The sequence below is a fragment of the Parambassis ranga genome, chromosome 5 (assembly GCF_900634625.1).
Source record: "Parambassis ranga chromosome 5, fParRan2.1, whole genome shotgun sequence".
Classification (NCBI taxonomy): Eukaryota; Metazoa; Chordata; class Actinopteri; family Ambassidae; genus Parambassis; species Parambassis ranga.
The window spans coordinates 6,177,342-6,200,494 of NC_041026.1; the positions used below are offsets into that span (position 1 = coordinate 6,177,342).

A 23,153-nucleotide genomic window follows, 5' to 3' on the forward strand; every position below is an offset into this window, starting at 1 on the left:
ATATGGCTGCAGATTTAGAGATAAGTTGCAATTACGCAAATGCTAGCAGCACTAGCTTAGCTTTTCCGAAACACAGTAAACAGATAATAAAAGCTAACTGTTAGCTTCACAAGTCAAACGTGTTGAGTCTTTGAGGCAAGTAATTGAGTAATTGAGTTGAAGGTAACACTAAATAGATGCTAAACGTATCTATAGCCAAATAAAACTCGTTTAGAGAAGACAGTCTTTACAAGCACGTTACTGAAGCCATATTGTTCACCGAACTTCACTGACAAAAAGTGGAACTGTACCTAAAAACGCTGAATATAATATTAATTGTTACTAGCAGCAGCTCCTGCGCTGTAAATAAACTGCAGTTACTCAAGTGTGCACATGAACATGGCTTAAAAGTGAGTCAATTGACCACTCAGGCTTAAATAAGGTGTAATAGTACTGTGTTCCTTGCGCTGATTGTGTTCAGATGGAAAGACAGCTGTTACACATTAGGTCAAAGACACACTCTACTTTCTCCATCTTGAAAAAATTAGAAATTCTCTTAAAGGATCAGTAGAAAAAGATAATAAAATATGGGGACCTACATCCAAGCCCACGTCACATTAGACATAGAGTGAGTGGAGGCTTCTATCTCGAAGCATAAGTCGGCGGTTCATGACCGAAATGTCATGGCCTCTTATTGCATGTGGATGTCTTTTGTGAAGTATTATAAAAAATGGTTCAGATGTGTTCATGTTGGTGTCAACCCTCACAAACCTTAATATTAAAATGCTGATGTTTACAGCACAAATAAACACACCAGGCTTCTTATGAGGATTAACTGGGATTTGGAGGCCACCACACTGAGCTTCAGAACCTTTGGGTAACATCACAGACGCTTCATGGATGCGGATTCAATTAATATATGAAAACAGCTTCTAAGAACGTGAACCTGCTGACCATGAACTCTAAGGCCCCGTTCACACTGGAGAAAGTCATTCCAGCTAGAGTAGGATTGAGTCCAGACAGCCTTTAAGCTGGATGCGTTCAGACCTATTTTCAAATGTGGCTAGCACACACTTGCGTCCGCACTCAATCCGGCTTCATCCAGCGTGTTTGCCGTCCTCCAAAACACTAGGTGGCGCCTCGTAATATACAGAGTCCATTCAGGCACCGTTAGGACCACGTGTGCACACGCGTCGTGCGTTTTTTTGTCCTGCGTCGTGCCCCGTGAACCGGAAGTAGCACATCATGAACCGGAAGTAGCATGTCGCTAGCCGGATTCGCTAGCCACATTTGCGTTCACACCTGAGCCATATTTGAGCTAACTGAAATTAAACTGGATACAGCCGGATTCGAGGTGTTCACACTCAGGAAAAAAAAACATCTGGATACATCTGGATGCGGCCCTAATCCCGCTTTAGCCAGATTTATTTCCCCAGTGTGAACGGGGTATAAGTACAGTCACAGTGTAGCAGCCGTATGGATGCCATGTTACGACAGAAGAAAGACTCTCACAACAGAGCCAGTTTGTGCTTGGACTGCAGTTTTCATTAAATATACATTCAGCTCTATAACACCATAATATGCACCAAAGGGCATCTGAATATCAAAGTATGCTTTCATGTAAAAAAACGATTGTGTTTCAATCAGTCAGGTTTCAAAGCAGGTGAGCTCTGAATTATTGACAGCTAGTGTACACATACAAGACTTCATCATCCTGCCAAACATTCAGGCTATTGTGTGAAATCCACAGACGTTATTCCTCCTGCAATGTTTTTATTCATTTAATATATTTGATTATTCTTTTGCCTCTAGCTCATACACAGATAATTAATTTCTCTACACTCCACAGCTAATCAGTCACGCTGTGTGTCCAGCATGTACGTACCAGTCAGCTCTTACATGGACGTGAATAAAAGGACCAAATGTGTGTGGGGGCCAGACAGAGTTGAGTAATATTATCACTTATTGATGCCGCCTGCAGGGCGTTATCTGCTGTGAGTACAGTGTGTGTGTGTGTGTGTGTGTGTACGCCTCCTACCTCGTTGCCGTACATCATGAGGTGGTGGGTGGTGATAAGGGCTTTGAAGACCACCACCCAGCTGGAGTTGGCCGTGCGCTCGAACAGCGTGTCTGCCAGCTGGGGAATGTTCACATTCATCTCATTGGTGCAGTGGATCAGATCTGCAGGGTTACACAACAGCAGAAAACAAAAAGCTTTTCAGTATAACTGATTCAGAACAGCCGCAAATCACACACACACGCACAGAGAAAGCAAGGGCGGCTGAGATTTCAGCTGAATTCTAACGTGAATAAAGTGTGAAGGACGGCTGCTATCTGCAGAACTTTTTTCACCCGACTGCACCTCCTCCCTGTTTTGTTCAGCTCTCTCGGGACACGTTAGCAGAGGTTCAGGTGTCATTCATTCACCCAACCTGCAGCAAAAAATTGAACCTTCAGGCGCGAGAATGTCAGGTTACAGAACTGGCAGCCAGAAATAGAGGGTGCTCACTGTGATGCTATTATGTTTTGACACTGACAAGTACACAGGTGTAGGTCTTTCTACATACAGCAGCAACACTGAAGCTTTGGATTTCCTACTCAGACACTCGGCAATAAACTCAAAGCCTGGCCTGTTATTACTGTGAGGTGTTTCTATTATTCTGTCCAATGAAAGAGTGATGACACATGACTCACAAGTGTCTGCAGCAAAAACCTTGATTTAGGCTTCTGCACTGTCTAAGATACTGCCTGATGGGAACATAAAAAACCTTAACTATACATGAGTGCAACAACCAGCTTTGAATTTCCTTCCTTATATTTCCAGATGTTGAGTTAAGCAGATCACCATTTTTAGAAGGTACCAAAACACAATGAATCGCCAATTTAGCCTGCATATTCAGCTTGTATTTTCCTCACCCCTGGAGTCACACAAGCCTTCACAAAAGGGCTGCAACGATTAGTGACGTCATCACATGGCAACACATTTGTAGTGGAATGATCGGTGTTTTGGGTGCAAGATGCCCTGGGTTCGAAACCCGGATGAGCTGTATGTAGGAAGTGTTTAGATTTGGCGGTAATGTGTTTCGGGGGAGATGTGGGAAAGGGTGAGCGGGGACACACACTTTTAAAGCACAAGGGTTTTGGCTCCAGGCATAGAGGTGGTTTCGGATGAATCAATGACAAATTAGCGGTCCAAAGTAGTCGTCCACTATTGAAGTAGTCATTACGACATTTAAGTGTGATCCGATTACTCCAATAATCGTGTCTATTCGAATTATCAAAATGGTCGTTTGTGGCAGCCCTACTTCATAACATATCCTCCTAGATCGCTCACTCAAAGCAGTCACACCCATGATTATGTGTTATTTTAAATCCTCATATCATTATAAATAAAAACTGGCACACTTTTGGAGGCAGCCCCTAGAGGCTATGGGGTGAACTGCAATTTAATTTTACTTCTGCATGGCAGCCCCAGTGGTTGCTGGTTGTCTGTGATCCGACTACTGCCACCTACTGGTACGGAGAGTCCTTTCCAGACAGCACACGGGTGCAGAATTCACATGATAGTTGTCCACTGCATGTGTTGAAGAGCAGCACTGTCGCCACTTCTTCTCTGATGTTGGTTAAGGGTGTTTTAACATAATGTAGTTCAAGTTGACAGGGCTGCAGTTCTTTGACTGGCCACTTGAGGGTGCCACTAAAAGTAAGGTCCTCCATATTAGAACTTTGCTCTTGGCAGCATTTCACACATTAAAAAAGGCAAAGTGCTTATTGAGCTAAATCCACTGTGGAAAAAAGCTCAACAGTGCCTAATATGATCTGACCACACACGCTAACCACCCAGCTCCACCTCACTGTTCTCACCTCTGTAATGGAAATCGATTTGAATTGATGCACGTTCAGGTCCCCTGGTTTATTACAAAGATTCAGTGTCTTCACTCCTCACATGCAACACACACACCTCAAATATCAATACAGACACACACAGTTAAATTGATCATTCACACCAGATATCAGGGATTTTTTTTTTCCACTCTGCCGTACTCCACCCCTTTCATTCCTTCGCCTTCACTTCCAACCCTGCTCTCTCAGTCTCATCCTTTGTTCTTCAACACAGGACATTATGAGCTGCCGGCTCTCACACCTGGTAACTACGGAAACAGCTTCTCATTAGACTACTGGAGGACTGTAGCAGGCAGAGTCCCATCGGGAGACTTCATCATCATAATCAGACGTGCGTGCACGTACAGGCACGCGCAGGTGCAGACATTCAATAATGCCCATCTTGGCTGTAAAGCATCATCTTCCTCAAGTACCTACACACACACACACACACACAGTGACAATAATGCAAACCTCCAGTCCAGTATTTCTTTCAATCATTCATGCAACATGGCACCTCTTCCACTCCACACACACACACACCAGAGGGTGGGCTGTTTAGATGCAACAGAGTGTATAGTAATGTAATACAAAGGTACATTACAGCACGATACATCAATTTAGCTTCATTCAGGGGTGTGACTGACAGCCTGCCAGTGGCTAACAGAGTGTGTCTGAATATTACGTGTCTCAGCCGTATGAATGCATCAGCGTGTTGAATGAATCTTTTCTGCAGCAGCTCTGACTGTTAGCCTCACTCAACTTTTCTGTCATTCTGCAGCATATTTCACCTCCTACAGCCCCTGATTATGACCGGAGACCATATATTTGCAATGTAAAAATCAGTTTTACACCACAAAACCCACTAAAGGCCCTTTTACACTGGACACAAACCCACTAAATCCATGTTAAACAGGGTAAATAAACCCACCAAAGCCCTCTTTACAATGAGCAAATAAACACAGTTAAAACCAAGCGGCAACCTTCGGGGCTCAAAGTTGAAGCCCATGCGGAAGTGTCAAATTCACGCCGCAACCACTGGGGGCTGGCTCCAAAAGCGAGTAATTTCCCATAGACTCCTATGTTAAAATGGCCGACTTCACAGCAGAAAAAAACATGTTTACAGCCCGTTACAAAAAACCACTCTGGTCTCAGATGATCTTCTAGTGTCAATTGTAGGGGGGGTGAATTGTTTTTACAACTCACTCGTTTCAATTGTATTCTGACTTAAAATTACGCATAATTATGGGCGTTGCCGCTTGAGTGACAGACAGTTCACGTATCACAACGTGAGTTTCCTGCTTCCACGATCGCCCGTCCCCCTAAACCCCGCTCGTGCTCCCCCTTTTTGTCCATATTTGGAGTTTTGGCGGACGTGACGCTGCCAACATGGCGGCGGTCATCAACGTCCTGGAACCTCCCACCGAGCCTCAGAACGGCTCTTCAGAAACAAACGGGTGACGTCACGGAAGCTCTGTCCATAGTTTTTACTGTCAATGGTTAAAACCTATTTCAATAAGTCACTAAAGCTTCTTGTGCACTGGACAAATGGCAATAAAACCATTTTAAACCGCACAAAAACAACCCGCTAAAGCTTCTCTTACAATGAAGAAACGACCCCTACACCAATCAATAAAACACTAAAATAACACATTAATGTTAGTTTAACTAGTTTCCATGCTGCTTTGCATTAGTTATATATACACATATAAATGTGCCGCTTTCAGGTTGAAAAGGGTAGAAGTACGACCGGTGGTTTTGTTAATGAATTAGTTGCCTCTCTGCTCTACCATCGTTTATTCCTGCTGCTATCTTTTTCCATCCGTCCATCCCGGCTTCTTTTTAACAGCCCTCATGTTTTTTCATTAGGTCTGGAATGGTGTGAGAGAGAACTAAGTGTAGGACTGATTAGGTCTGTGGGGACGCTCATTCATGAGTGTGTATGTGTGCGAGCGATAATGTAAAGAGGGTACATGTGCTGACTTAATCAGGCAGAGTGGAGAGAATTAGATGCCAGTGATCCCAGGGAGAGAGAAAAAGGAAGACAAGACAAACATATAGCACAGAGAGAGAGAGAGAGAAAACACACAAGAGGGGGACGAGGAGACAAAACAGAGAGAACGTGATGGAGAATGGAGAGGAGCTAGACAAATGAAATGCGGTAATGAGACATGTGAGACATGAGTGTCTCTTCATCCAGACAATTTGTAAGAATCCACACACAGCTCAACTCCCTTTATTTCTGCTTTTCTTTCCTAGTGTGCTTGGCTGCAGAGACACAGCGGGGAATGTAATATTTTATATTCCTGTTCTCCAAGCACATCCTGAGCAATTATTCTGACCACAAATGGAAACACACACACACAGAGAAGATTCACTCTAACACTCGTCCGCTGCACAGCTCAAGACAACTCAACATCCAGCGAGTAATTACCTGCACAACTGATTCACAACAAATCTGACCCGGCTAATTGGGGCCCCACATGTTACAAGATAGTCAGGCAACAGAGGTTTGAAGCGGTTAGCATACAAGGAAACATTATACAGTCAGAGCTCACAGTAGAAATGGACTTTAAAAGCTGAGTGTGGGAATTTGGCTGCACTGTATAGATTTAATTGGCCTGTTCTGCATAAGGCATCATTTACACCATAGGACATTTGTATGCAACAATATTAGCAAGTTAGACTGCATTACACTAATGCTAAAGCAGCAGCTTAGCTTAGCATAAATACCATGAACAGTTAGAAACAGCCACCCTTCATCTTCTCTGACTGTGGAAAGCTTGATAAATACCTCACTGCATTACTTATAAAGATGGAAGACCCCTTTGTGACATCACGTTTTAAAGCTCAGCATGGTAGCTCCACATGCCACCTGCTAATCCAAACTGTGCAAAGAGGTGGAGCCTGAGTGGAGTTAAAGGTGGATGAGTGACGCCTCATGTAACACTACGCAAAAAATAGAAACAAGGTCTGAAGTCCACAGATTACATTAGAGTACACATGAAGTAACTGGCTGTAGATCATTAATTAGATCTTCAGCCTAAAATAATAGAGTAGAGTATGGCTGCCAGTTTGTGCCATTAAGAATCCTCCAGCTGAATGCTGAGCCTCATATTCTAGGTGGAGGTGTGGAATTTCAGCATTAACACATGCCATTTACCTTGTGTTTTACTCCTCCTGCCATCTCCAGAAAATACATGTTGTCTTCAGCAATAAATTAGCCCTTTGACTTCCGAGTAATGTATTCACATTTACACATGTGGGAGGAATGACTGCTGAGTAAATGTGATCTCATTCTCAACAGTGACCTACTCTGTTCCTCTCAGATCTGTGGTTCTTTGTTACCAGTCAGCTGTTGACCTCCGTGGCCGTCAACTGGCACTTCTAACCCAAGACTTCCTGGTACCAGAGGCCCTGTCAGTGTGAGAGCTGGAGGAGCCAGGCTCGGACTCTGATGAGGGAGATTTATCAATAATCTGTGACTCAGTTGTTACTTCAGTCCAGGAGTGAGAAAGCAGGTGGTCAGATCAAGCACAGGAAAAAGGGTAGGAAGAGGAGATCACATCTGGCCCAACTGGTTTCCTTTTACTGTGCTCTCCTCTCCACCTTTAAGTCACTCCATCTCCTACCAGGAGCTCGCACTCTGTACACTCATTTCCTCGTTTGATCTGCAGACAAATTTCTAACAAGATCTGTAATTAACCGCTACTGCCTGCCTTTGTCACTGCAAGCCTCCGTCTGCTCTCCGCCTCTATTATTTAATTCATTTCAGCCACACGGGATCAGCTGCTGTGCTATAACATGACACAATGGTGCCAGAACTGGAAGACGACTCCTACTCAAACCAGATAAGGAAGAAGAAACTGAAACCCTAACCCTAATCACTGAGGAGGACTTTGTCTAATCAGCCCTAAAAATCAATATTTCCTGGTTTTATATTTGGAAAAACATATAGTATGTATGGCTGTACATACATGGAGAGAAGTTGCTGTCCTGTTCCTATTGTCTGGTGAGCAAACATTGGAGAGCATGATCAAGAAGAATTGGCCAATGTTTTTTTAACCTATCATCTTACTAAGATTGGAAACCTAGGAGCATATTCAGAAGATCATCAGACTGGTTGGTTCCTGTACTTGACAGGAACTCTGGACAGTGCTACTTCCTCCTCTCATTAGACAGAGGGCAAACATTGACTCACCAGCTAATCTAAAGTAATTACAGGATACAGAACATGCCTAGCATGAAAACTTCCCCCTTCCTATCTTGACATTTACAACATTTTAATCAGGGACATCAGCACCTTCTATGCAGGCAGGACACAGATCGGTTTTTTCCTTAGTTAAGTTCAAACCCAGGGGCAAGGTCAGGCTCACATAGTTGGAATTCCCTGAAGAGGGCCCTCTATCTGGACAGAGACACACAGGAGATCAGAACTGAGATAACTACAAAGAGAAGGCTGTGTGTCTCCACTGTCAAAGTACTTTGAAGGAGCACATGACAGCCGATGTAATCACTAAAAACAATGCTGTCCAACCCGTCCTTACAGCAACAAAGATGGCCTTCCTAGCTTCTCGCTGCCTATATGGAAGGATTTCACCACCATAGAGACAAATGTAAGAGCAGTCAGAGTATCTGATTCAGGACCAGGTAGCAGCAGCTTTGGAAGTCCATGTGGTGGCTCAGACGATCGCCATCCTCTCAGGGTCTGAGCTGAGTCCAGTTAACTCCCTGCTAATCCAGATCTTGAACATCAATGGTGCTAAAGCAGGCGTCTGCTGAAATTGAAAATCGGTGATCAGAGACAGCACCCATCTGCCACTCAATAGACTCGTCTGACTCGTTTTTGGAGCCACCCTCATGTGGCCATTTGAGGAACTGCAATTTCACAGTACTTCCAATATGTTTCAGGCTATTAGGGGATTTTTACAACAACAAGGTCTGAATGGTATTGAGTTGAAGAATGATGTTTCATACAACTCCTGCAGTTCCAGCAGATCCATAGGGAATTGGGATTATTAATGTTTTATAACACTCCTAACTGAACAAGAGCACTGCGGCCGGGGTGACTGACCTTCATTCACAATCTGCACGAGTAGCCATTTAACAGGAGGATGCAGAGGCACCACACGATGAAACGGCAGCCAGTGAAGGCAGCAGCCCCAATCTGTTAAAGATTAACACTTCACAGTATCAGCACCTTGTCTGGCATGTACTAGTAATCTCCTTCTTTCCTCTGTCTGTCTTTGTGTTAGGAACTGTAGGACGGGTTTGCCTCAGAAGAGGATTTCCCATCCAGCCCTCCCTCTCTCTCTCTCTCTTCTCCTCTCAAATCCTCCTGATAGGAGGGAGCAGAAGTAAGACAGAGGCGTGAAGAATGGCAAGAACCAGCTAAATCTGAAAACACATCTTTTCTGGCTTAACCAGCAATTTTTTAAAAAGCTCCAACAGCGCCTTTTGTAAACACTCTAAATGAATAGTTGTGATTTTGTAGTGTTGACAGGGGCAGGGGGCACACAAAGCTTCCCCCACACCATCAGAGACTCTGTGTCGCATTCGATTCAGTGCATGATTGCTCACTTTACGGGCAATGTAACCAATCAGACAGCAGATGCTGCACCATTGATCTGTCTTTATGTTTATGCTGACAGGGAATTAGATGGTGAAAAGAAGCACTGTAGTGTGTGAGGTTCCATTTAAGAGGCACAACACTTTTTATTCCTGTACAGTTCCCAGACAGGAAGAGAATGGACATCAACAACAGCAGCAGCAGCAGCAGCTGGGCTCTTCTTTCAACTGTTAAGAAGTTTTTTTATATCACAGGTTTTCTTCTTAACAAGACATTTCCAAAGCATTTAAAGTGATGGATTTGAGGCCTGCTAGGATGGCGCTACGCAAGGAGCTGTGCTGTCGGACCACAGCAGCTAATTAATGGCGAGTCGAGCCGTGACCAAAAAAAAAGTGCCAAAAGGATTATTGTGGGCCAACACAGAAGTTAGCATCACTGGCGTTCTATCAACAAAAGCTAGTCTTCGTTTTTATCCTTTTACAGAAAGTAAGCACTGTGACCAACAAATATTTGTGATAGTAACACATTCTGTCACATTGCTATTGTGGGGAGCACCAGGCCGGGCAGACATGCAAATCATACCGTTCACCCAAATATATTCTGCAACTAATCTTTGCTGCTGCCAGGATATTTCATTTCACTCATTCCAGATTAGCTATAAATTAGCATGTTGCACCCTTGAGCCTCATGTGACCTTTCACACACATATACAATAATAAGGCACAGGTGTAAACATGGCCAGGTAAGAGGTATAGGAGGAAAGGCAAGGACACTTAAAGGGAGGGTAGAAACTAAGACCCGAGTGTCACCAGCAGTCAGTCTATTATTAGATGAGCTCCGGTTCTATAAGCTTTAATTCTTCCCTTGAGGTCTTCAATAAAATCTTTTGTGCCCCCGTCACACATGTAGGGAGACAGACATCGAAAATGACACAAACGCCCTGCCTTCTTTTTCTTTAAAACTGTTTTCATGGGGGGGATTTCAGAAATCTTGTCAAGTGTATAGGACTGAATTCTCAGAGTGAGAGAGAGAGTCGCTGCACTGTCTTCGGGGAACGTCTGCCGTTTTCTGTCAAAGACGGGGAGTGACACCGACAGAGAAGAAATGGCATGCAGACAGATGTACATGCACACAGGTAGAGTACGGCAAGAAAAATAAGCAGCTGAAGCAAACCAAAGGCTCCTGAGAGAGAGCACGGCTAAAAATAACCAGACATCAGAACGGGACGGGAACAGGAGCACTGAATGTTCCCAAACACACAAACACACACGAAGCCAGACAAAGCCGATCTGAAGCCATGGACTCCCATTACCTAATACACCTAATGTGTAATCGTACAGTATACTGAGTTTGGTTCCCCTGAGGAGAACACTTGTTCTGATGACCCTTTAATCATTGACCGCAGACCAAACCAAACAAGCTTTAGATACACCGGGCTTGTCTTTGGACGGCTGGTAGGACAAATAAAACTTCTGTGGACAGGACTTTGGACTCATGTCTCTCAACACTGACTCACAGTTTAGACTTGTTTTAACCAACAAATTACAAAGAAAACACAAAGCACGAGCTGCTGTGGCTCTATGGAAGCTAACAAGTAGCAGTTAGCATGATCGCTGCCATCTTTGTGAGGAACATATGAGCACAAAGGACACCAAGAATAACTGCCTGTACTATACTATTCTCTGCGGGTTTGTCACTACAAGCAGCCCTTCAACAGTACATACGACCATGGGATCCATTGTTAATATACAAGCATTGATGTTGATGCTCTAATGTGTAATTTCCTGGTGTCAAATCTGCTTTAAATACGCAGGAAGCTAACCAGCCACTTTTGAGGAGCATTTCCAGTTCACATGTGTGTATGTATATATATATATATATATATATATATATATATATATATATATATATATATAGCTGAGGATCATTTTCACCTAAATAAATGAACACATGAGGGAGAAGACGTATGAAGAGCAGAAGAAACTTAATTAAAATCAGCTACAGTAACAACATGTAGGCTCCCAATTTAAATCCAATTAAGGGTTTAAGTAATATGACTGATATTTAATAGATCCTGAATTATGTATTGCCCCTCTTAATCCAAAAACGTGTGCAGTGCTATTTGTTCACTCCATCACTCGCTACGTCCACTCCACACATACTCAGGCAGACTGAAACACTCCCTCGAGACACACACACACACACTATTGCAGTTTCTTACATAGACACACAGTCTCACACACTCCCTGTCACGTGTGTTCCCCTGGGCTTGACTTGAAACAGACGTATCCAGACAGCAGTCAGCAGTCAGTCCTTTTTTTTCTTCCCCTCTGCCTGGTAGTCTGAAGTGGGCCTATCTGTGCTCTGCAGCCAGGGAGGGGCCGTCCCGCTCTGTTTAGATAGCATTAGACTCACCTACAATCACTTAAGATTGTGTAGGCGTCCCCCACCACCCCCTTAACACACACACACACACAATGTCACAAAGCAGCTACACCCAGCAGCAGGTTTATCAGGGCTAAAATCAATGCAAAACAAATAGCAGGAAATAAGCTGGCCTTTTGGTACCTGAAACTACAGGAACACTTTCAATTCTCTGAACACTACTTCAGTAAATGGAAATAAATCAGTCCATGTGTGTACACAGTGTGATGAGGGAGCAGCAGAGCAAAGAATAGACAGGGACGGAGAAGGTCACAGCATGAAGACAAATCATTCGTACCGTTACAGCTGCTGGTGTGTTTCCATAAAGGAGGGGGAAAAAAAAACTATTTGACATATTTGTGTAAACTGTGTCTGCAATTCAGGCCAATGTGTTAAATTCTTTGCGTAATATAATGAGTCTGGGCATTCTCTCTTTCTTTCCTCCACAAGCCTGCTTATCTCCAAGTCTCAAGACATTATTCAAAACAGCATTGGGCCAAGGTAGGACTGATTTGATTTATTTGACTGAACTGTCAGTGTATAAGTATGAGTCAGAACAACGCGAATCCAGATATATCCGGATTGATTTCAATCCACCTCTCGGAGGTGCACGCAAATGCGCACTTCACATACTTCCGGGTTCACAAGGACAGTGTCCGGGTCGTGTACAAAAGCCGTATGTAAACAACCGTCGAACTATGACAGCTTTGAGTTTATTTTCCACAGGGCTACAAAGGAGTAAAAAAAAAACAAAAAAAACGAGCGACACAGGACAAAAAAAAAGCATGGCGCATGCGCAGATGCGGTCCTACCACAGCCTGAACGGACTTTGTATATTACAAGGCGCCACCTAGCGGTTTGGAGGACAACAAACAAGCCGGGTTAAGCTGGATTGAGCGTGGACACGCGTGTGTGATAGCTAGATTTGAAAATAGGTCTGAACGTATCTGGATTCAATCCTACTCTAGCTGGATTGACTTTCTTTAGTGTGAACGGGACCTTATAGGACCTACACAAGCCCACGCACTCGTCTGGGTTTTTCACCGCCAGAATATCCTCTGTAGGTGGTCTTTCAGCCGCAGATTGGTTTGAAATATTTTTTTTCCATCACCTTGCAAGCACCTTGGATCCTGTTCTAAAAAATTCCTGTAAAGTCTTGCTCAACTCTGCACTATCCCTGAGTTATTGTGGTTGTAAACCTAAAAACTAAATACTTTCAGCGAGGAAGAGTCATCCCAACTTCAGTGTTTACAGTGTTTGTCTTCCAATGAAAATAATGGAGGTAGGTCTTAGAAAAACGTCCAAGAACCAAGCACATACACCTGTATACCTCTACACATTCCAACATGCACAGTTGTCTGAAGCTGAAACACAAAATCCTATAAAACTTCCAGAGAAACACAGACAGCGCAGCTCACACAAGCCAAAGTGTCGGTGCAGAGCACCCACATCAATTTGTCATGCAAGTGTAACCTAGTTTTAAGGTTCGGCTAAAAACGGCTCAAGTTAACATGATGTCAAAGGACATGTGTGCCTGCAGCTCAGCCAGCTGGTAAAGACGATGTGGCATGTTGTGCTAAGCTAACATAACCTTTGCTGCTCCTGAAAATGCACTCAGTAACCCAACCAGGCAGCTGAGCCAAGAAAGCTGTGGCCCAGACTTGTGATAGAAACCACGTGTAGGGTGGTCCAAACCTGCCAGGGCATCAGCCAAATGGTCATCTGGCTAAGCAAAGGAGTTGCGTTTGGCTAGTCGTCAGCACATTTTAAAAGCATCGTGACTCCTCTAAAGTTTGTCCAGCTCTCCTTGCTGGATACTCCCTGAGACTAAGTCTGTAGAAAAGCTGCTTTGCTGCAGATTTCTGCAACACTGACATCTGTAGTGTGTGTGACGTCCTCTTGTGAGTCTTTTTCCCTGAAATCACTGATTTGCTCTCAACTCTGATGTCCACCCTTCCTCTTGCTCACTCCTTCAAAGACAATGAAGGACGGAGAAGACAGATGGTCTAGAGGAGGCTCATTGACAGCACCCTCGACTGGGAGCTGGAGCTGCTGCTGCATCACTTATAAGCCCACTTTACATCAGTTCATTCACACCTCCATTTACGTTCCTCCAATGACTCTCACATGACTAACAAGTACCACTCATGTGATGTCAAGGTGTGAATTGTTCTCAAAGGTTAAGTGCCCACTTTCCACTAAAGTATTTCCTCCAGTTGCCATTTACTTATTAGATTCTCCACTACTTGAATTACTGCAAATTGTCATTAGACTTCTGAGAAACTCTGAATAACTGCATGAACAAAGGTTGTAAAAACAGCATCATTATTAAGTCAACAGACTCAAACTTCCCCTGTCAACTGAAGTCCATTCCGTACACGCCCGTCGGCTGGTTTGCTGCCATGACAACAGTGCAGAGTGCTAGTGAAGGGGGAAATTAGACTGGAGTTTAAATGTCACAACTTCTCTCCAACGGCTGTAAGATGGTGAAACAATCAGCGTCTCAATGGTGCCCAAGTGGAGAGAAGTGGCCTCCCAAGAGTGTGCGTGCATGTGTGCCATGGCAATCACATAGCTGCCTACAAAAGCAGGATTTAACACACAGTATCTGTCACCTTGACAACCTGCAAACTGCGAGCAGGTGTTCAGACAGAAGCAGACGTATTCCAGCACGCTGTGAGCCTCCCTTATTGATCTTTATGATGATGATGATCCCCATAAATAGGAGAGATTTTCAGAACTGATGGGAAGGGCTCGTCATTTCTGCCACTGACTCACAAGCTGGGGTTAATTGAGGTGGACAGTCCCAATCATGACACTAAATGGCTTTAAAACGCTGCTTATTTTCGCCAGTGGTGCATGAATGTCACGGCTGCTCTGGCTAACAGCGGCCCTCCGAGCCCTTACACGCTCACTGCTGGCAGCGCTGAAAGGCTTCTGCAGGGGTTATTCGGTTATTGGGTCTAGATGCAAATATGCCGGTGAGATCATTCACAGTGTGCTGTCAGACAGTCACAGCTGCTTGCAGTGAATTTGTGCCAAAAGGAGGGCGATTACAAAAAAAATGTGATTGTGTGTGTGAATGCAGAGTCGAGCGACTGACTGTGAAGAAAACAAACAAAATCAGCAACAACACACGCTAACCTCAGCTTTCAGTGTCAGGGCCTGTCAGGTTTCCAGGTTTTCTCCCCCCCCCCCCCCCCCTCACCCCCTCACCACTGATGAATGGCTCTGCAGGCTTACAATCCACTAACGTATTAGCAGGCTCACATGCTAGCTCACTGGATGTTAGCTAAACCTGTCCAGACCTGCAATAATGGGTCTGGATTCTGCAGCTTAGATGATCTGAATGCCTCTTTGGAGACATCTTAAGATTAGCTTAGCATGCTACTGCAGATTACACAAACTGAAACTACAACATCACTCTCTAGACTCCTTCACAAAACACTAAGACCCTGTTCACACTCGGGAAATCATTTCAGCTAGACTGGGATTCGGGTCGTATCTGGATATATACGGATAGATCTCGATCCAGCTCCCGCATGTGCGGTTCTACCGCAGCCTGAACAGACTCTGTATATTACGAGGCCCCACCTAGTGGTTTGGAGGACAACAAACAAGGCGGATTGAGCACAGATGAGCGTGTGATAGCCAGATTTGAAAATAGGTCTGAACGTATCCAGCTTAAAGGCTATCTGGATTCAATCCTACTCTAGCCGAGTGACTTTCTCCAGTGTGAACGGGGGCCTAAGTTGCTAGTTGCCTTAATTGGTCAGTTTGTTTGCATTATTGTGTTACTTTAGTGTATGAATTCCAAGCAGCAACTCCAGGGACTGCGAAACCAAAGCAAAAACACAGACATACCCTTAAAAACGCAGTGCCATAAATGGCCACTTGAGGGTGGCTCCAAAAGCGAGTCAATCCCCGAAGACTTCTCATGTTAAAGAGTCCAACATTGATGGAAAAATATGTATAGCTTGGTGCAGAAACTGTGTGGAGGGTGCATTCCAAGATGGCCATCTTTATTTAAAGTCTAGTGTGGACAAATGTGCAAAGTTCAGGCATTGAACTGGAAAGGACACAGTCAGACCAGGTAGAACTGCCTGGGTCCATACTGATAGTAGGATAAAGTGCCATACTAGTTGGCTGAGCTGTGATCGAACACTCCGCCTGGCAGCCACCGCTTCCTGTTAGCTGACACACACATCGACGACCTGCCTGCATGAATGAATGAATGAATGAATGATACACCGGCCTGTAGGCTTCCTTTGTGCCTGCCCTTCCTCACAATACCAGCATCACAATGCAGCTGACAGCCTGACAGCGACATGTGCTACCTTCATGGTACAAACCATCAACCGGACAAATAACGTGACAGTCAGACCTTCATGCCATGAACCGCTCTCTGACCCCACGAGGTCGTTGCTCCCGAATACAAATCAATATCTTCCACTGATTAAACTTGATGTGGCGTATTGGCTGTTAAAGGCCGGTCAGCTTCACCAAAGACCCGGACACAAGGCATGACTTTCTGTTGTTGTTGTTGTTTTTGAATGTCAGCAGCTGAGCCTTGCAGGTGAGGAGGAAGCGTCCATCAAACATGTGCATCCCATGCCAACAGAGGCAGTTCCCAGAAACAGAGCTTCAGCACATGTAGTCTCATTAAAGTGTAAAGCCGGCAGTGCCACCGCACGCACTGTGACTCACTTTCATTCATGCTTCCTCCTGGAGGGGCCCGTTTGCATCACTCCCACCTTCAACATGACTCACAACACAATACTCTACAGTGTATTACCAGCACAGGGAGTCAATACACTACATTCAAAGCTCCACTGACAAAACTACAACATCTATCATTCGCTTTCATAATGATTTCTGGTTTTTCTTGGAAATGTACTGGTCTTCATTCAAAGATCTCACATCCTCAAAAGTCTATTAATTTAGTTCCTTAACAAAACAGGTAGCAGGATGTTTTCTCTTCAATCTGGGCACATGTTTCTAAGCAATTTGTGTGTTTTTTTCTTCATTTGTGTGTGTGTATATATATTTAAACGAAGAAAATGAGATTTTTTTTTTACTTTTCCCACAAATTTACAGCATTTTGTGACTTTTTTCCTCAATTTTTACAGATTTTTTAACTTAAATTTGTCAATTTTATAATAATTATTATATAAAATGTGTTAATTAGCGTGCTTGCGTTGTCACATCAGTTTTTCAGGTTGCATATTTATCATAACAACATAATCACTGGTGTCAGACACACCTTCAGTGTCACTTTGCAGTTCTAGACTCAAAAACACCTGAGGTCTCTGCTCCACCCGCCTCCTCCCCCTGTTGCTATGAATGAATGAATGAATGAATGAATGAATACTGCTAAGAGTTAATAAATACATTCACATTTTATGGTTAAAAAAAGAAGCATCAGTGTGAAGGTGGAGTGCGCAAGCAGCCAGGTGGAGTGAAGGAATGTGAGCACCGCAGCCCAGAGGAGGACCGGTGTGTCTGCTTTGAAGCCCTGCAGCTGGCTGACAGCACACACACACAGAGAGAGGACACACACACACACACAGAGAGAGAGGACACACACAGACACACACACACACACACACTCAGACACACACACAGAGAGAGAGGACACACACACACACACACACACACACACTCAGACACACACAGAGACACACAGAGACACACACAGACACACACACACACACACTCAGACACACACACACTCAGACACACACACAGAGACACACACACACACACACACACACACACTCAGACACACACACAGACACACACACACAGACACACACACAGAGACACACACACAGAGACACACACACAGAGACACACACACAGAGACACACACACACACACACACACACACAGACACACACACACACACACACACAGACACACACACAGAGAGACACACTCAGACACACACACACACACAGACACACACACTCAGACACACACACACACACACTCAGACACACACACACACACACACACACAGAGACACACAGACACACACACAGAGACACACACACACACACACACACACTCAGACACACACACACAGACACACACACACACAGACACACACACACACACACAGACACACACACACACACACACAGACACACACAGACACACACACACACAGACACACACAGACACACACAGACACACACACACAGACACACACACACACAGACACACACACACACAGACACACACAGACACACACACACAGACACACACAGACACACACACACACACACACACACACACACACACACACACAGAGAGACACACACACAGAGAGACACACTCAGACACACACAGACACACACACACACAGACACACACACACACACACAGACACACACACACACACACACAGACACACACAGACACACACACACACAGACACACACACAGACACACACAGACACACACACACAGACACACACACAGACACACACACACACAGACACACACTCACAGGACCCACTCACAGTCCAGGTGTTTCTTCTTGGGTCCGCTGACTTCGTGTGTGGTGGCTTTGCACACCGCCTTGCTGATGGCCGAACCGGTCATGCTGTGCTGCGCTGCCGCGATCCGATCCGTGATGGACTGGCCCGACATGCTTTCACTGATTCTCAATCAAGCTTCAATAGCACAATAACGATCCGATCAATGGCTCGGCGCTGTCAGGGCAGGGTTCCGTGTGGATCAATGTCAGATCAATAACAACAATAATCTGATTCAAATGTTTGGCAGCTGTTTGTTCAAACACTAATCTGAGCTAGTCTGTGTTAGCTAATGTTTCCGTTGCAGCACTCGAACCAGGAAAGAGTCCCACTGTGGAATCTGTAAACACTTGAAATGACTTTCTGGCCACAAATAAACATCGCTAATTTGGCTGGTTTGTTTATGTGAGGGATCCAAAGAGTCCACTGATGAAAGTAAATCCGTCTGAGGTCACAGTTTGGCCGACATCAATCCCAACGATCCAAAAAAAAATGAAAAAAAAGATCTTGAGTTCCTCCTCCACGTCAACTTGTTAGCTCAGGCTGCTGTTCAGCTATCACTGGCCGCTCGGTAAAGTGCGTGTTAAAAACCCCCACGGGTGTAAAAAGTCACACAGAATAGAGCAGCGCATTGTTTGAAGTGTGAGAGAGGAGAGTGTGAAGCTGACAGCCGGGACAGGTGCAGTTTCTCCCGGCGAGGAGACGCGTCAGGAGCGCTGGGTGTTAGCCGAGTTGCTAGCGGGATTAGCTAACGTGCGAGCGCCTGTAGTCTGTCTGTGACCGGAGAGCCGAGCCGGCGGAGCCGTTAAGTTCAAAATGACAGCTCCCGGAGCTCGGTGTGTTCCCTTCACGGTCCTCGGGGCTCAGTTGCTGCTGTGCTTCGGCTGCCGCCGCCACATTATGGGCTCGTTTTCTGACCGACAGACCCGTCCGGAGCCGCTGTCTGGGTAAAGTCTCGCCAGTGGTTTCTGTTTCAGGACTGACTGGCTGCTCGCTGATCCGCCGGACAAAATGGCAGCGTAAAAAATCAGCTGATCTCACAACTGTGCCGCGTTCACAGCCCACCGACAACCTCGGATTTTACAGATACACACTCCTAAGACTGTCTGCGCGTTCAGGAACTCATCTTTTTATTATTTTTTAAAATAAAAAAAAATCCGACATGATAACTTGATTCGTATTAACGAGTGGATGGATTTAAAAATAAAACAAGCACATTTTTTTAATACTGAAAACAATAATTCTAGACCAAAAAACAAAACCTATAAAAAAATAATGAAGGAGAATAATTGATAAGCACAAATGTCGTTAAACAAATGTGTGAAATGCAGATTATTATTATTATTATTATTATTGTGGGAAAGTTAAAAACTTCTATGTGGTTCACGGGTAAAATAAGACGAAGACGTTTCCATTTTTCCTAATTTCCCACAGTCTTTGAATGCCTCTGAGGTCTATTGGCCCAGCACTGAGGAATGGGTGATGCGTTTAAGGTGCCGCGGTTTGAATTGTTGCGGAATTTACCAAAAAAAAAAGCATCAAACTTCACATCTTTTGCTCCCTGGTGGCTTTGAACTGTAAAACAACAACAAACTGACTTTTACTCCGCGTCCACACTTCACATAAATCTTCTCGTGCGGCGTGTTAATCCACATTTAAGGTGGTATTAAAAAAAAAAATCTTCAGACGCCGTGTCCTTGTTTGACTCCAGACTCTATATGGAACACGGTGTGCTGGGAGCGCAGCGGGATCTGAGCACCGCATAAATCAAACATGTGTCACACGTTGTGTAATTAGGAAGATGCGCCCTGATCAGAGCTGCTGGCATGTGTGTGACAATGCAGTGTCATTCAGATCTGTGTGTGTGTGTGTGTGTGAGGGAGGGATTTTCCTGACGGATGTCTAGACTCTGAGAACTGGTCGCACTTTGCAGTATTTCCCACCTGGGTGAGGAATACTGCGTACTGACAGGAGGAGGAGGATTCCTGGCAACCACTGCTGGAATCAGGACCCCTGAGAAAAAAAAACCATGGGAATAAAAACATGAAGCCAGAGTGCAGGGAAGTAGTGTTCAGGGGTCAGGATACTGGTGATTTCCTGCACGCTTGCACCCCCCCCCCCCCCCCCCCTCAGGTGTCTTCACCTGACCTGAAAGAGGCAGAGGTGAACCCGGGGTGAGCATATCAAACCCACTCTCTGGTCCTTTACCCGCTTCACCTCCCTTCTTCTCTCCTGACTTGGAGTGCAGTGTCGCCATCTGCAGGCGAAACAGCCGAATTAACTCTCTATTTCCATGGCAACTGCTGCACGTGTGGATGCAGGGAGAAGCACTCTGCACTCGCATGTAGCCCCTGGCAACAGGCTCTCAGCAGCTGTCAATCATGGGATCAGCCAAAGCTCTGCCCCAGGCCAAGGTTCTGTCTGCGGGAGATGGGAATAAATCCATTAGCAGGACGGGATGAGGCGGAAACACACTAGCAGAGACAAAGACCGGAGACCTGGAGGTGCACACGGAGCACGTCAGGGAGGACGGTTTAAGAGTGTGACTGCTGTGGGTGCAATCGATGGAGCGGCTCATCAGGCCAGGTGTGATACATGATGACGGTTCATCAGTGGTTGACCTTTATGCTTCGGGTTGTTGAGGCCTAATGAACGTCTCCTCTGAAGTAGATCATGAGATTAAATGAAACCTCGCAGCACTGAAATGACTCTAACGGACATTTCAAAAGTTTCTTCAAATGTGTCCTTATTTGTCCCGCGAAGCAAAGGATGCATCATCCTCAGCTTCTGTTTTCAACAGAACAACTCTCACCTTGTAACAAACAGGAAGTCTCACACATCCATTTTTAGGGACAGGGTGTCAGTCTAGGGAGACAGATCAGGGGGACAGATGTCAGAGGATGGTGGGACTGGAGTGTCTACTCATGCTGTCTCAGAGACCATTATAGTCAGCCTCCTTTTAACAGTGTGAGCCTTTTCCCACTCAGAAAACAGAGGCTGTTTCAGGCAGAGCTCAGTGATGTGGAGGATTTGTTTGTTGGATTGTTCTTTGGTCTCCGGTTGGAACTGGGGAAACAGATCGGCATCCATGGGTACAAATTACTGCAGTTATCTACCAGGATCCAGATTTTCTGCCGACACGTTATGTGATGACAAGACGAGGAGTAGAGTAGGAGTAGATAATGGTAGATAATTAGCAAAGGGCCCAGGACTGACCCTTGAGGCGCACCTGCTGAAACCGGTGTTGTGACCTGCAGCGCTCCCATCTCTAAAAGATGGCGGGTTGTCTCTTGATGCTTGTGGGGTTGGACTTCAAAGTGTTACAGGACCCAGCTTGGTCATTTAAGGGTACCTGAGGATGAGTCCTGGTCTCATGATAGGTCTTCAAGGACAGGGGTCATCTCTCTGCTAGCGATGTCACCAATGAAGACCTCCATGCAGGACTGGAGTCGTGTGAAGCAGAACCTGACAGAGCCCCAAAAGCATAGAATACCCCACGTGTTCTTCAGGCATATGTATAATATATCACACAGAGCAGCCTTCCCTGGCACCGAGCCTTCATCCATTCAGAGGATATGAAGCTGTGGGATAATGAGGCCCATCACATTTGAGGGGATTCATTATGATGGCGACCTGATAGCCCTGCTCGGTCCATTATTCAGATGACTCATCTTTCTTTTGAAACATTTTCTTCATTACTCAAGATTTATTTAAAAAAAGGCCAACTGAGCACAGAGCTGAAATACAGAAAAGGATTTGAAGGTTAAATTATTCACAAGAGTTGCACATGTACAATTAAAAATGGATCGGAAAATAGATACATAAAGCAATTCTGAATAACAGTGACACCTGTGGCCATTAGGTGAACTGCAGCCAGCATTCTGTTGAATGAAAAATAAATTAGTACACAAAAATGTACTCAGATTTCTTACATATGGAACCTTTAAAATACTTGAGATTACAAGAATCTATAGCTGCTCCAGTGAAAAATGTGTTAGCATTAGGCTAGCAGCTATGTTTTGGCACTAAAAACACAGAATCCACGTTGACACATCAACAATCATTGATTTATTACAACAAGATTTTTCCACTTTTTTGAACACATAAAACAGACCATGAATGAAAAGCACAAATTAAACTAAATAACCAGTGGTGGAGGAAGTATGAAGCTCGGTACTTAAGTAAAAGTAGAAGTGCTACATCAACAATCCTACTTAAGTAAAAGTCCTAAGTACTTTTAAAATGTACTTAAAGTATTCAAAGTAAAAGTACTCACACACTGAATATATATTATTGATTTCCATTGCAAAGGATCTGAACAGGTTAAAATAATCAAAGAAATCATCTCAAATGAAAATGGACCATGTGTAGTTAATGTCCATGTTCAGTCCAGAAGCAGCTATGGACAGGTCTGTGTGTCATGAGGCAGGCTGTGGGCATCAAGTGAACAGAGAGGCTGCTGATAACAAACAGGCATTCAGCATGTTTACTGTGTCAGTGTTCCTGCTGTAGATTCATGTGATGATTCATGTTAATCAGACATTAATGGATGGACCTGTGTTAGCAGACAGCAGCTAACTAGTTAGCTCACTGAGCCAGAGCACCGGCATCATGACTGAGGCTCATTATAGAAACACAGCTGGCAGCGTGACACCACCTCCATGCAGAGTCTGACCTCTCATCAGTCCAGCACTGTGTTCATCACATGGAACAAGGAACTACAGACACTGTAGAAATGTAGTGGAGGAGAAAGTACA

At 44.7% G+C, this 23,153-nt stretch overlaps 1 protein-coding gene across 4 annotated transcripts in view; it reads right to left on the reverse strand.

The window, feature by feature from the left end:
* The window catches only part of LOC114435845 (phosphatidylinositol-binding clathrin assembly protein), a 56,611-nt gene extending 37,218 nt beyond the window's left edge, over nucleotides 1-19,393 (reverse strand). For all 4 annotated transcript variants that reach the window (XM_028405771.1, XM_028405767.1, XM_028405768.1 and 1 more), the window contains exons 1-2: nucleotides 18,382-19,393; nucleotides 2,018-2,160 (exon numbers count right to left, since the gene is read on the reverse strand). In XM_028405771.1, the coding sequence (XP_028261572.1) occupies nucleotides 2,018-2,160; nucleotides 18,382-18,511 (273 nt within the window). In that variant the 5' untranslated portion in view covers nucleotides 18,512-19,393. The remainder of the gene's footprint in view (nucleotides 1-2,017; nucleotides 2,161-18,381) is intronic.
* Between the last annotated feature and the right edge of the window lie 3,760 nt (nucleotides 19,394-23,153).